This window comes from Hyaena hyaena, unplaced genomic scaffold, assembly GCF_003009895.1.
Source record: "Hyaena hyaena isolate Hyena2069 unplaced genomic scaffold, ASM300989v1 scaffold_17, whole genome shotgun sequence".
Taxonomy (NCBI): Eukaryota; Metazoa; Chordata; class Mammalia; order Carnivora; family Hyaenidae; genus Hyaena; species Hyaena hyaena.
The window spans coordinates 6,836,358-6,848,723 of record NW_024080648.1 but is presented as its reverse complement, the minus strand read 5'-3'; the positions used below and the strand labels follow the sequence as shown (position 1 = coordinate 6,848,723).

Below are 12,366 nucleotides of genomic sequence, written 5' to 3'. Positions count from 1 at the left end.
TTTGGGATAATAAAGGAACAATTATAATTTAGTTACTGGCCTCAGTTACTGTCATAAAGAGGCTTCTACAGACCATCATCTTGTCACTGAGATTTTCTCATTTAATATAATCTTGAGCTATATTTTTTTGATGTTTTGTTTATCTTTGGTACTTATGAAACTCTAAATCTCTATCTCAGGTATGTTTATGTGAAATATTTCACAACTATACATTCTATTAATTACAAGAATTTTTGTTGTTCACTCTAGAGAAGCAAACCCTGTCCTTTAGTGTCATTCAGTTTTTAAGGAAAATTCAATAGCCAAAAATCTAGGTTATCTTCTATCAATTTGCTACTACTTCACAATTGTGCTCACTTCATATTTATGTGATTTTTACGTGAACAAAAGCAGTAGAAGCAATAATGACATGTGGTTTAGGGGTTTCAGAGCATTGCTTTCTTTTACTAAGTAAATGTCTATGCTTTTCCTTTTCAATCATACTGAATTTTTAATGTTCAGTAAGAAGCCGTATGTGAGGTAAGAAATGGTAATCAAGGGAAACAAAAGCATTCATTCATTTTTTCAACAAATACTGAGTTCCTCCCATAGGCCAGGCATTATGCTAGGGAAATTCCTTTTTTTTCCATTTTTTTCTAATCTCAGGTGGAGATAATGATGAGTAGCAAAATTATGTATTTTAGATGTTGTGTATGACGTGGATTTAAAACATCATAAACAATTGGTGGGTTTCAAATGGAATAAAAATATATGAAATGGAGAAATTGTTATTTGGCTTTGGATTTTAGGGTTTTTAAATTTTTTTTAATGTTTATTTATTTGAGAGAGAGAGAGAAACAGCATGAGTGGGGGAGGGGCAGAGAGAGAGGGAGACACAGAACCTGATGCAAGGGCTCTAAGCTGTTGGCACAAAGCCCAGTGTGGGTCTGGAACCCACAGGCTGCAAGATCATGACCTGAGCCAAAGTCTGGGTGCTTAACCGACTAAGCCACTGAGGTGTCCCTGATTTTAGTTTCAGTTTTGCCCATGGATACTTGACATCACATGTAGATAAATTTTTTTTCAAGATATTACTATTTTCTTTTCAGAACTAATAGAATTTTTTTGCTTATTTATTTTTGAATTGTCAGATAATGTAATAAGGTTATTTCTATAGAAAATAGGGAAATTCATTGGATATTTTGACTCTAATGTAACCTCTTTAAAATTGATGAACACGTGGCCCCTTTGTTTTGAAGTGGTGAGGTGATCATAAATTAAGCCCCAAACATTGGCATTCAAAATGAGTTTTTTTCTTTTTTTTCTCTTAGTTTATTGTCAAGTTGGTTTCCATATAACACCCAGTGCTCATCACAAGTGCCCTCCCCCATGCCCATTACCTCCCTTTCTCTCTCCCCCACCCCCATCAGCCCTCAGTTTGTTCTCAGCATTCAAGGGTCTCTCATGGTTTGCCTCCTTCCCTCTCCCCAACTGTTTTTACCCTTCTTCTCCTGCTTCATCCTCCATTAACTTCCTCCTAACCCACCTATATGTGCAAACATATGGTATCTGTCCTTCTCTGCCTGACTTATTTCACTCAGCATAACAGCCTCAAGTTCCATTCATGTTGCTACACATGGCCAGATTTCATTCTTTCTCATTGCCATGTAGTAGTATTCCATTGTACAAATATACCACATCTTCCTGATCCATTCATCAGTTGATGGACACTTAGGCCCTTTCCATGTTTTGGCTATTGTGGAGAGTGCTGCTCTGAACATTGGGGTACATGTGCCCCTATGCATCAGCACTCTCAAAATGGTTTTAAAATGTGATATTCAATATATATACTTCATTATGCACCAAAGTACCATAAGTAAAATCTTGTTTCCTTCCCACCTAAATGTTTTAAGTTCCTCAGTATACCAGTGGTATACTACTGAGCGACCAGTGTTCACTCATCCTTGGGGAAGCAAGACTGAAGGCCATACTGCCGTGATCACTTCTAAGGATCATTCGAGCCAAGTTTTTTTTTTATTGTTTACGCCTTTATAAATTAATATTTTCACGGTGATATATTTAACTTAAAAACCCTTTTCTGTTCTAGACTATTTTTTAAATGTAAGATGTTTTATATCCTTTTCTTAGAGCCAATACATTCCATATGGTCCATATAAGAATTTGTCTTCTTTTTTCTCCAGCAATAAAAATCCTGGTTTAGTTCAGTGCCCTGATATAAAATCCATGTTCTCTGTAGAGTATTAGTCGTGAATCCCATTCTAGGATATCTTACTCTTTATGGGACAGCGAGAAGGCAGAAGTTTGAAAATGAAAAACAGAAAAATGCCACCCAGTCTCTGATGCATCAGCAAGATTAGTGTGTTCAGTGGCAATGCTCCTTCACATTTTATGTTAAGCTATAATTTACATACAGTAAAATGTTCAAGTCTTAATATATCATTCAGTCCATTTTGACAGATGTCAAGACATAGAACATTTTTCTCACACCAGAAAGTTTCTGTGTATCCCTTTCCAGTCAACAGCCCTACCATCCCCCAAACCCAACTTCCAAAATCAATCACTCGTCTGATTTCTATCACCACAGGCTAGTTTTGTCTATTCTGGAATTGTATATAAATGAATGTGTATTTTTTTCTATTTGGCTTCTTTGACTCAGCCTAATGTTTTTGAGATCATCCATGTTGTCCAGTGTATTAGTAAATAGCTTCTTTTTATTACGGATAATATTTTTTTAAAAAACAGGCAAGAAATAATTAGATCTTTATCAAATATCTTAATTGACACATGGCTGCGATTAAAATCAGGGCAGCAAAACCACAGTAAGAATGAAGGGGACAAAATACCCTCGAATATTAATATTAAGTGACAGTACTCCTGACATTCAAATGGTTCACCCACCTTAATTACTGTTATGTGCATCAAGAGGTACTCTTCTGGGAGATTCTAAGCTGTTCTATTAACAACAAAGACACTGGACAGTTGCACTTCAGCAATTGCAATGGCCGTGAATCTGTTATAGCTTCCTTCCCTTTGTATTTCTCCTTTGACTTCAGAAAGTAAATGTGAAAAATTATTTCAGGTGAGGAGATGCTTCTGATGATAGGTCCGTTATCAAAACATGCTGGAAGGAATGCTTTCATTGTTTATCATATGGTGATGCTTAGTAGCTTTTATGTTTCTTAAAATTGTATAACATAGACCTTATGAGCTCAGTTTTATTATGACAAACTCACTGTGTTCCATAATTTATAGAAATGGAAGGAAAGTAGATACAATGAAAGCAACATCCAGATTGCATTTGGGGCTTTTTTTTTTTAAGTTCTAACTGAATTTACCAAAAACTTGTCATTTAAAGCAAAGATTCTTTAAAATTTGGGAGCAGGAATAAGTTTAAGTGAAGATTATACTGTGATTCTAGGAAGTCATAGTAAATTGTGTATCAACAGATCCTAAAGGGTAAACTGTCACTATCTGCTGTTGTCTTTTTCAGAATTTTTCAGAATTTTATTCTGTCCAAAAAGAAGTCTAACTACATAATGGTGAGGATTGAGCTGGCCCACAGCTGGTCCATCCCAATCCCTAACACCTCCAAATTTAAGATTCTTAAGTAAGAATGACAAAGAGGTCCCAGAACACTAACACACACACACACACACACACACACACACACACACACACACACCAATAGCACATACAAGAACCTTCTTAACTTTATGGAATGTTAACATGTTATTTTCAGTGTTCAGCAAGGGGGAAAATGACCATAAAGGACTATAGTGCTTACATCAGTTCTATGGAAAAAGTTACTCAAACAAATAAGAAGTTTTGCCAGATTACTGAGAGAATAAAATTTCAGATTATGCCCATTCTGTGAATCCTTCTCATCCACTGATTTTTCTCATATCTTTCTGCCTTCCACTAAATACACATTCCTTCTCCCCTCTCATACTTATTTTTCTCCATATGGTACCTAAATTCTGTCACCGCATTCATATTTCATCCTAATAATTCCAAAGATATTGAAGTGACACTTCCCTTTAACACAACTTACTTTAGTATAAAATTTGGCTTAAGTCTTAACTCTCATTAGTCTTATTTCACTTAAAAAAGCAGTTACATTTAAATTATCAAGAGTGGGGCACCTGGGTGGCTCAGTCAGTTAATTGTCCACCTCTTGATTTTGGCTCAAGTCATGAGCTCATGGTATGTGAGATCAAGTCCTGTGTCAGGCTCTGCGCTGACAGTGCAGAACCTGCTTGGGATTCTCTCTCTCTCCTTTTCTTTCTGCCCCTCTCCCACACTCTGTTTTTCTCTCTCTTTCAAAATAAATATATATGTTTTTTAAAAAGACAGATTCTTAAAAAAAAAAAGAAAGAAAGAAAAGAGTATCTCATTACTATAATTAACCTGTATGGAGGACTTACAATACTGTCATACCAAGTCTCAAGGATCTATGTTCTAAACTGTAAAGATGATTAACTGCTTTTGAGCAGTGTACATGAATTCTCTCAGCAGCTCATTAGCATTTTAGTTGTAGTAATTAATTTTAATTAACTGCCAATGCTGTTTGTTGCCATGTGGAAAAATGAGAATGTGGCCCTTCTTCCCATTCGAATATGAGTAATGATATCAGTTTAATGTTAGAAGGGTCAAGAGGTTTTAGGTTGTGAAATAAAGAATTATAAACCTGATTTCCCAGGGAGTACACTCTGCTTGGAGGCTTTTCAGAAGTCCTAGTTTTTATCAAAAATTAACACTGATAGTGAATCATCTTTCCTCCTCCCACATATTTAAGGTTCTGGCTAATGAAATTAGATTTTGCTTCCTCGTTTTGGAACTAGTATTGTTTTTGTTGCTTCTCAGTCAAAATGTTCTAATTAATAGTGCTGTTTTTATAAATATATACAGTAATTTAGAAATTCAAACTTAATGTCATAGCCATTTGTTTTTTTCCACTGTTGTGATTTAAAACAATAACTCTAATTTTTACAAGAAATAATTTCACTTTGTCTCTTTGAAGTTGGAAATGAGATCATGAATTGTTTTTAACTTAAGACTTACTCTTTAGGGGACACGTTCGTATAAAGTAGTAGGAGTAGGAGCGAACTCCTCACTACTAATTTGCTAACAATATAAAGTATTGTCAGCAAAGTAATATCCAGACTATATTGACATAATTTAATTGTATGTATTCAGGATTTAAAAGGCTTTACATCGTATTGTTGAAACAAAAAGAGTACTGGTGGTTTAAAGAAAACTTCATATTCACAGTTGTTCAATAGTTCCAAAACATCAAATTTTTCAAGTTTATCATTTTTTACTTAAAAATAAAATATGCTCTGAATACTGTGTAGATTCTCGAATTATCAGAAGAGGAACCAGTTAGCGCCACATAGAATTTTAGGGCTGGAAAAAACTTTCAATATCAACTAGTTTAAACGTGACATTAACCTAGTTCATGAAAGTCACTGTTTTCTCAAGGATCTCAGCTTCCTTGCATTCATTTCCAGAAACTTAAAGTACCTCTAGTCCTCAATCCCTTTTGCTGTATGTCTGGTTTTTTTAGTCTCTTCTCATAGTCTCCATATTCATGCTAACGATCACAGCTGTGAGGATTTTCTCAATTCTTTATGCCTCAGTTAGCTTAAGAACAGTCTATTGTGTGTGGAAGCATAACTTTTAATTTAAATAGTTGCCCAAAAGGGTGCCCGGGTGGCTCAGTCAGTTAAGCGTCAACATTGGCTCCCATCCTGATCCTGTGGTTTGTGATCCGAGCCCTGTGTTGGTCTCTGTACTGACAGCTCAGAGCCTGGAACCTGCTTCGAATTCTGTGTCTCTCTCTGTCTCTGCCCCTCCCCTACTTGCACTCTCTCTTTCTCTCTCAAACATAAATAAACATTAAAAAAAATTTTTTTAAATAGCCGAAAGAAAGGTGGATATTTCAAGGTTTTAGGAATAGGTGTAGTAATAGTCGAGTCACTGCTACTCTGGAGAATACACACCCTATATATGCTTCTCTAGGGAGATTTTAAAGTGAGTAATACATATCTGTTATGTAAGACAAGTATTGTACTACGTAAGGATTAAAGACAAGTATTAAACTATTATAGTGGAGAAGCAAGAGGGAGGTAAGCATGGCTCTTCACTTGGAGGTTGAAGGTGAGAGGGGCGCAGTATGTTGAGGTCCTTTGTTTTATTTTCTCAGCCCTATTTCTCAGTCATTAAATCAACAGATATTTATTTTGCATACAGTATGAGCTAAACATTCTGATAGATATGGGTATACAGCCGACAAGATCTAGTCTTTGGCCTCAAGGAGCATAGCTTCAAGATCTATAGCAGAGAGCAATGCAACTAACTGCCTACCGAACAGACAAGATACCTAAGATCTCTGAAAACCCTGTATAGCTCCACCACTGCACAAGCTATTTATTAACCTGGCTCATCTTGTAGAGTGAGAAGTAACTATCATAATTAGTTGTGCAGCTTTTTGGAAATGAAAAGTGCTATAAAAGAGCTGAATAATAGAAAACAAGATTAAGTTATATGGTAGGAATGGTTGTTATAGGTATGTTCAGTATTTATGTCATCACTATAGAACTATTACCAGGGAAAAGCTAAATTCGGTAAATACAATTTCCTAGCTACATTTTGCAAAGTCGAGAAAATATTTATGTGTATTGGCAAGAGAGATTATGCAATTTTACTTTGGGTAATACAAGAATTAAATATAGCGTGGGTTTTCCACATGTCTTCAGCTTCTACTAAGGATCTTCGCATTTCAATGGTTATTTGAATTATTTCATTAACAATTTTTAAATACTGCCACTATCCAAGACTGTTATCTACCAATAAGCAATTATATTTTCACATTCAGATGCTAAAAGAAGATTCATTAAATTATATAGAATAAAGATCTACCTTTCTGTGATCAACCTCTCAGTATTTGGGTTTGGGGGAGTTGTTATCAGTGATTTATCATACCTGATTCTTTCTGATTTTACTTATGTTTTTGAAGTTTGTGAATTCTCTTAGAGGAGTAGGGTACCAATTCACATCCTATTCTATATCCTCAGAAGATGAAGGATTTATAGAATTGGGCTTTTCTTTCATATCCTTTTATAAGGTCACATTCTTATACCCAAGATTGAGATTATCAAACTATATGAAAAGGAAGGTGTTCTTTTTCAATGGTATTTAATGTTCCATGACTATACACTAATCTTATTATTAGCATATTTATGTTTTTGTGAGCATTTTCACCCTAATTAAATGAGGCACTACATCACTATGTTGAGCCTGTGGCATAACAGAAGGCACATGTCCTGTCATTGAGAACCATGATCTTACATTCTCCCTTTTTCCTCTGAACAATATAGTTTTTTTTTTCTTTTGGTCTCAGTATATTATGACATACCTCTGTAGTTTAACTTCCTCACATTCAAACAATAAAAATATTAAAATTTAAACTTATATGCATGCCACTTATTTTTAAAAATATATATTAATGTAATTGTTACTTGGTAAAAAGATCTTTTTTATTGTCTTTCCCTGATTTAACAAATTTAATGATATGGAGAATTGCTTTACAGTTGCTTATTTTATTCATTCCTTATACTGGGTGCTTTGGTCTCTAACGTCCTTTTGTCCTTATTAGATTATCGCTATACATTTCCATTTAGATAAAGAGATAGAAGCATGAAAATTAATAACATGCATCAGACATTTTTGCTGTGCTTAATAAGAATGAGCAATTAAGGCTAGAAACCTCAGTGTTTAATACTGTTTTCAGAGCTCAGTTATAATACATATATTGTCACTTCAGTGATTAAAGAGAATAAGTAAGTATAATATGTAGTCAGATTCAAACAAAATAACTAAGCCAATATTTAAAAAAAAAAAAAAAGCTATGGTGTCTGTGCATGGCATGGCAGAGTACTAATAAAATTTGCCTAAATAAATTCTCATGATGTTTTCGGATATTATGGGACTGCTTTGGCCATACCTGGATTTGAATCTTCATAATGTCAAAGGTTCTAACAGCTATTTTTTAAAAACACTCTATACTGTTTTTAGAAAGTTATAATTCATCTTCCTGCTTATATTTATGATGTTTGTAAAACTACTGTACTGTTATGAAAAAAGTAAAAGTTTATATGTACTTTGATTTTGAAAAGTAGCATCATATGCATTTAAGAGAATTTTTTGGTAACTTGTGGCACTTTGATAAAGGAATGTGCAATTATAAAGATTTATGCCATTTTAATTTTTTTAATTGCCAGGAATTACTCTTACTAGGCTTTAGACTGAAAACCAAACCCAATTTTAAGACTGGCACTTTTTCCTACTGGTAATTCCTGTTTCTCTAATTATAGGAAACATTTAATTTAAACCATTATTTGCAATGAGGTTTAACTTTCCTCCTCCATCCTAAGCTCAAAAACCTTTAATTTAAAATTAATCCAGTGGTAGTTAGATAAGCATTTTAGTTATCATGGCCATTTAATCTGGTGCCTGACTTTAGTGATCTCATAAAAATAGCTAAACTCCTGAAAAACAATATCAATCATTTTAATTAGTTTTTATTGATTATAACCAATTGAGTAAGTTGATATCCATAGAGTCATAATTTATCTTATATTCTGGGGCTGCCAACATAACTAAGTACACAGCATTGCTAAAAACACCCTCATATATCCCAAAGAGAAATGACAAGAAAAAAACAGAATTCTGTATGATTATGGCTATTGCAGACACTTCTGTTGAGTTTCCAGTATTTTACTGTGATACACCCATGGGTGGTAGAAGTAAAGCGAAAATAAATATAAATGCTTTAACATTGGATGGTGGCATCCATCAGTACAGATCATGCATAAGCTACTGCAATAAAAAAATACTCATTGTGCCTGTGTTTGAAGAATTTATCTTAGATTTCCTCTGGCCTTTTCCATTTAAGGCTGTACAATCCTTTTAAATGTAAAGACAACAGAATATATAAGTGAATGAAATGATGGCCCTGTTTGCCATTGGATAAATATTCTGTTGAACTTGTCGAGGGGCATTGGCTGTTGCATATTATGACATAAACTAGGTTGTTACAAGCCACATGTGAGTCTTATGTACAAATCAGAGCATTTAGAAATTACACATCTTTCTTTTTACTCACAAAAATAATTCAGACTTTACAATCCAAATTTATCATTTTAAGCTGCTGATTATTGAAAAGCACCTAATATGGATTAAAAGACTAAATGAAATAAGACCTATGAAAGAATACTAATTAATAGCCTAACCCTGTATATTATCAAACTTCTGATAATGTTAAGTTTCTTAGAAAGCCTTAAAATATTTTAATGAAAAATTAATTACCTAGAAATGAAGGCACTTTATTACCCTGAACTAGCTACTTGTCTGTATAGAATTTGTCTATCACCCCATAAAATATTCTTTATCCTTTTATAAATTTATCCTACTTATGTGTTTTTCTAAAGCTTCTTATAATATAATAATTCAAAGTATTTTAACTTAATAGAAAATTGTGTTACATGGTAGAACCAATGAACAATTCAGAAATAAAACTCTAGAGTAACAAAAGTATGTGTGATAATAGCAAAACTGTTGTCTAGGTTAGTCTACAGTCATTTGAGGTTAAAGTGTAAAATTTGAAGGCTTTTTCATTAAACAGTTTTTAGACACCTTTTATTTTTTAAGTATTATTTTTAATTGGCACTACCTTGTGCTTAAATGTTGGCCAAATATAAGGACAGTCAAAATTATTATGCCAGCCTGTCGTAACTCAGTTTTGTTTACTTGAGTTTTTTTTTTTTTAATGTAACCCTAAAACATTAAGAATCAGTTTTGTTTCTTCTATGCTCAAGTCAGCCCTGCCTGGTAAATTATCAAATTTAAATAAATAATATGGATGTGTTGTTGTGTATAGTTTACCCTCTTCAGAAAATTAATTGTTGATTTATACAAGGGATGTGATTCAGCAGAAAAGGCATAGGATAATTTTTTTCAAAAGTTAAATTTTTTCTGAGGTTCAACCTTACATCTTTTTGACATTTATAAAACATAGGCTAGCTTTCTTTTATCCAGAATGGTTTTTTTAACAGAAGAATATTTCAAAGCAAACGAACTTTGTTTTCCTTTTCATTTGGGGGCGTTTCACTTAAGAAGAGAACATTTGTCTATAATTGTACTTATCTTTAATTCTTTCTCTGTGGTGGCCATTTTTCTATCACTAGTTTTAAACGTTTTGCTAAATGTGAATGCTGCTTCATAGATGCAGTTTTCATTATATGGTACAGACAGAAGTCAAGTTCATTAGCAGTCTACTCTTATCGAGGAGAAACTAAAAATAAGTTCCATGTCAATTCTTTGGTTTGTATCTTGGTATCTTTTTTTTTTAATAAGATATATTATCCCAAAGGTGTGTTAATGTCATGGCATGAACAATCTTAAATGTAGATCTATTGAGTATTTTGTGATGCTGAGTAACAGACTTTTCTCAAATCTCTGTGATGCTAAATATTTTCCTTAGGAGGTTTTGTTTAATGTTAGATTGTTGTTCTGAAAGATGTTGGTCTTAGTGGGATTTTTTTTAAACTGGGAAAACAAATAAACGCATGTATTACAAGTATAGAAATGGTGAATTGTAAACTTACCGTATAATAATGATTCTATTTTCAAAAATGTTTTGCTGTTAAATATATACAACATAAAATTGCTGCCATACTGTAATTGAATACTTTTTCTTAAATGACCCTGTTATCACTATTCCAGACTTAGAAGTTGGGCAGATACATGATTGATTCATGTGTCTGCATAGATGCTTCAAGGTATATTCTTCTCTTGGTGAGTAAAAATATATTTTCCTTGGCATCAATGCATTGAGATCTGAATATACCTGTATCTATCCATTCTTATTGCACATTTCTTATACAGTATCTTCTAATATGCCAAAATTGGCCTAGACATAACTTAAAATTGAGGGTTTGTTACATGCTTTCTAACAGAAAGGTTTTCAATGATATTGATTATGGGTGTGTACTGTGAAAATAGTGAAACTCCCTTTAAAATTTCATATATGCTAAATTTAAATTAATATTTTTTCTTTAGCTCAAATTTCCCTAAATCCAGAGAGAATATCAGCCCTTTTCACTGTTGTCAAATCCAGCATAAGGAACAGCCCTATGACACTACAAAAAGAGTTGAGGAATAAGGAATAAGTCTCTTATGTTACACTCCAGAATAAAGGCATTGTGTGAAAGAAATGAACCGAAGTTCTCCGTGAATGCAAGGCTTCTGTACTTGACATTCCTCCACCGAAGGGAAGACAAGTGTCAACATCATTGGCATCATTTTCAAACTGATCTTATGTGGAATATCTTCCACCACACTGGAGTACTTATTGACTCTTACCGGGTTTTGGCTTTTGTTTTGTTTTGTTTTACTTCATCAAGCCTTTCCGCTTTCAAAAAACCATTTGTCAGCAATGAGGTAGAGGGACATAGATTTGAAAATACTTTCTCAAGAGATCATGTAACTATTTAACTCAATTTAAAAAGAGGAGGAGGGATAGTTTCGACTCACTGCCTCTCACAAGAAACATGTTTTTAAATCTGTAACTGTTTTAGTGTTAACAGGGTACAAAGCGTTTTTTGTCCTGTATTGTACTTAAAAGGTTCTCATTGATTGGTGATTGTATTGTACTGTAGGGAAACAAATCATTAATGGCCTTGTATTGTTTATAATAGACCATACCACGTACTACTTCAGTTTTTATGTTCCAAGTTTTCCAGTGATGCATGTTAACAGTTAGGTCCTAAAATTCTGTGGTGCTAATTCTTCCATATCCAATGGTGCTTTTGTGGATGCTAACTGCGCACATGCTGAACAAAGCTTGAAGTTTAAAACTTTCCTCCCTTCCACTGTTTATATAAAGTAAAATAAAATAACTTGAATTTGTCTCAAAGTATCACTGACAATCTAATAAACTGGTTTATATGTGTGATTAGTTTGGATTCTTAATTATTTTTCAGAAAGCAGATTAGCTCTGCTGGGCCCTTCCTTCAATCAACCAGAAGTTGATTTGACTATGTGTTTATTTCCTGATTTCATTTGTGCCCCCACGTTTGTGGTACCTTGGGAATTTAAATCCAGTTGGCCTGACTTCTATAATCAAGTTTATGTCGGATCTGCAAAAACTATACCTATCAGACCTGGAAATTAAGTTGAGAAAACCAAAGATGCACCATGAGAGTGCCTTTGTGTATTTTAGTATTTTATTAATAAAGTTTTATTATCTACTTAAACCATGAGATAACATTTGCATGGAAACCAGCATGCCTTCAGAACTTTTAT

At 33.6% G+C, this 12,366-nt stretch overlaps 1 protein-coding gene across 1 annotated transcript in view; it reads left to right on the top strand.

Moving 5' to 3' along the window:
• Positions 1–12,014, top strand: part of PURG (purine rich element binding protein G) — a 36,944-nt gene extending 24,930 nt beyond the window's left edge. Inside the window, exon 4 of the mRNA XM_039221120.1 lies at positions 11,122–12,014. Coding sequence (XP_039077051.1) covers positions 11,122–11,224 — 103 coding nt within the window. The 3' untranslated portion in view covers positions 11,225–12,014. The remainder of the gene's footprint in view (positions 1–11,121) is intronic.
• Positions 12,015–12,366: the final 352 nt, after the last annotated feature.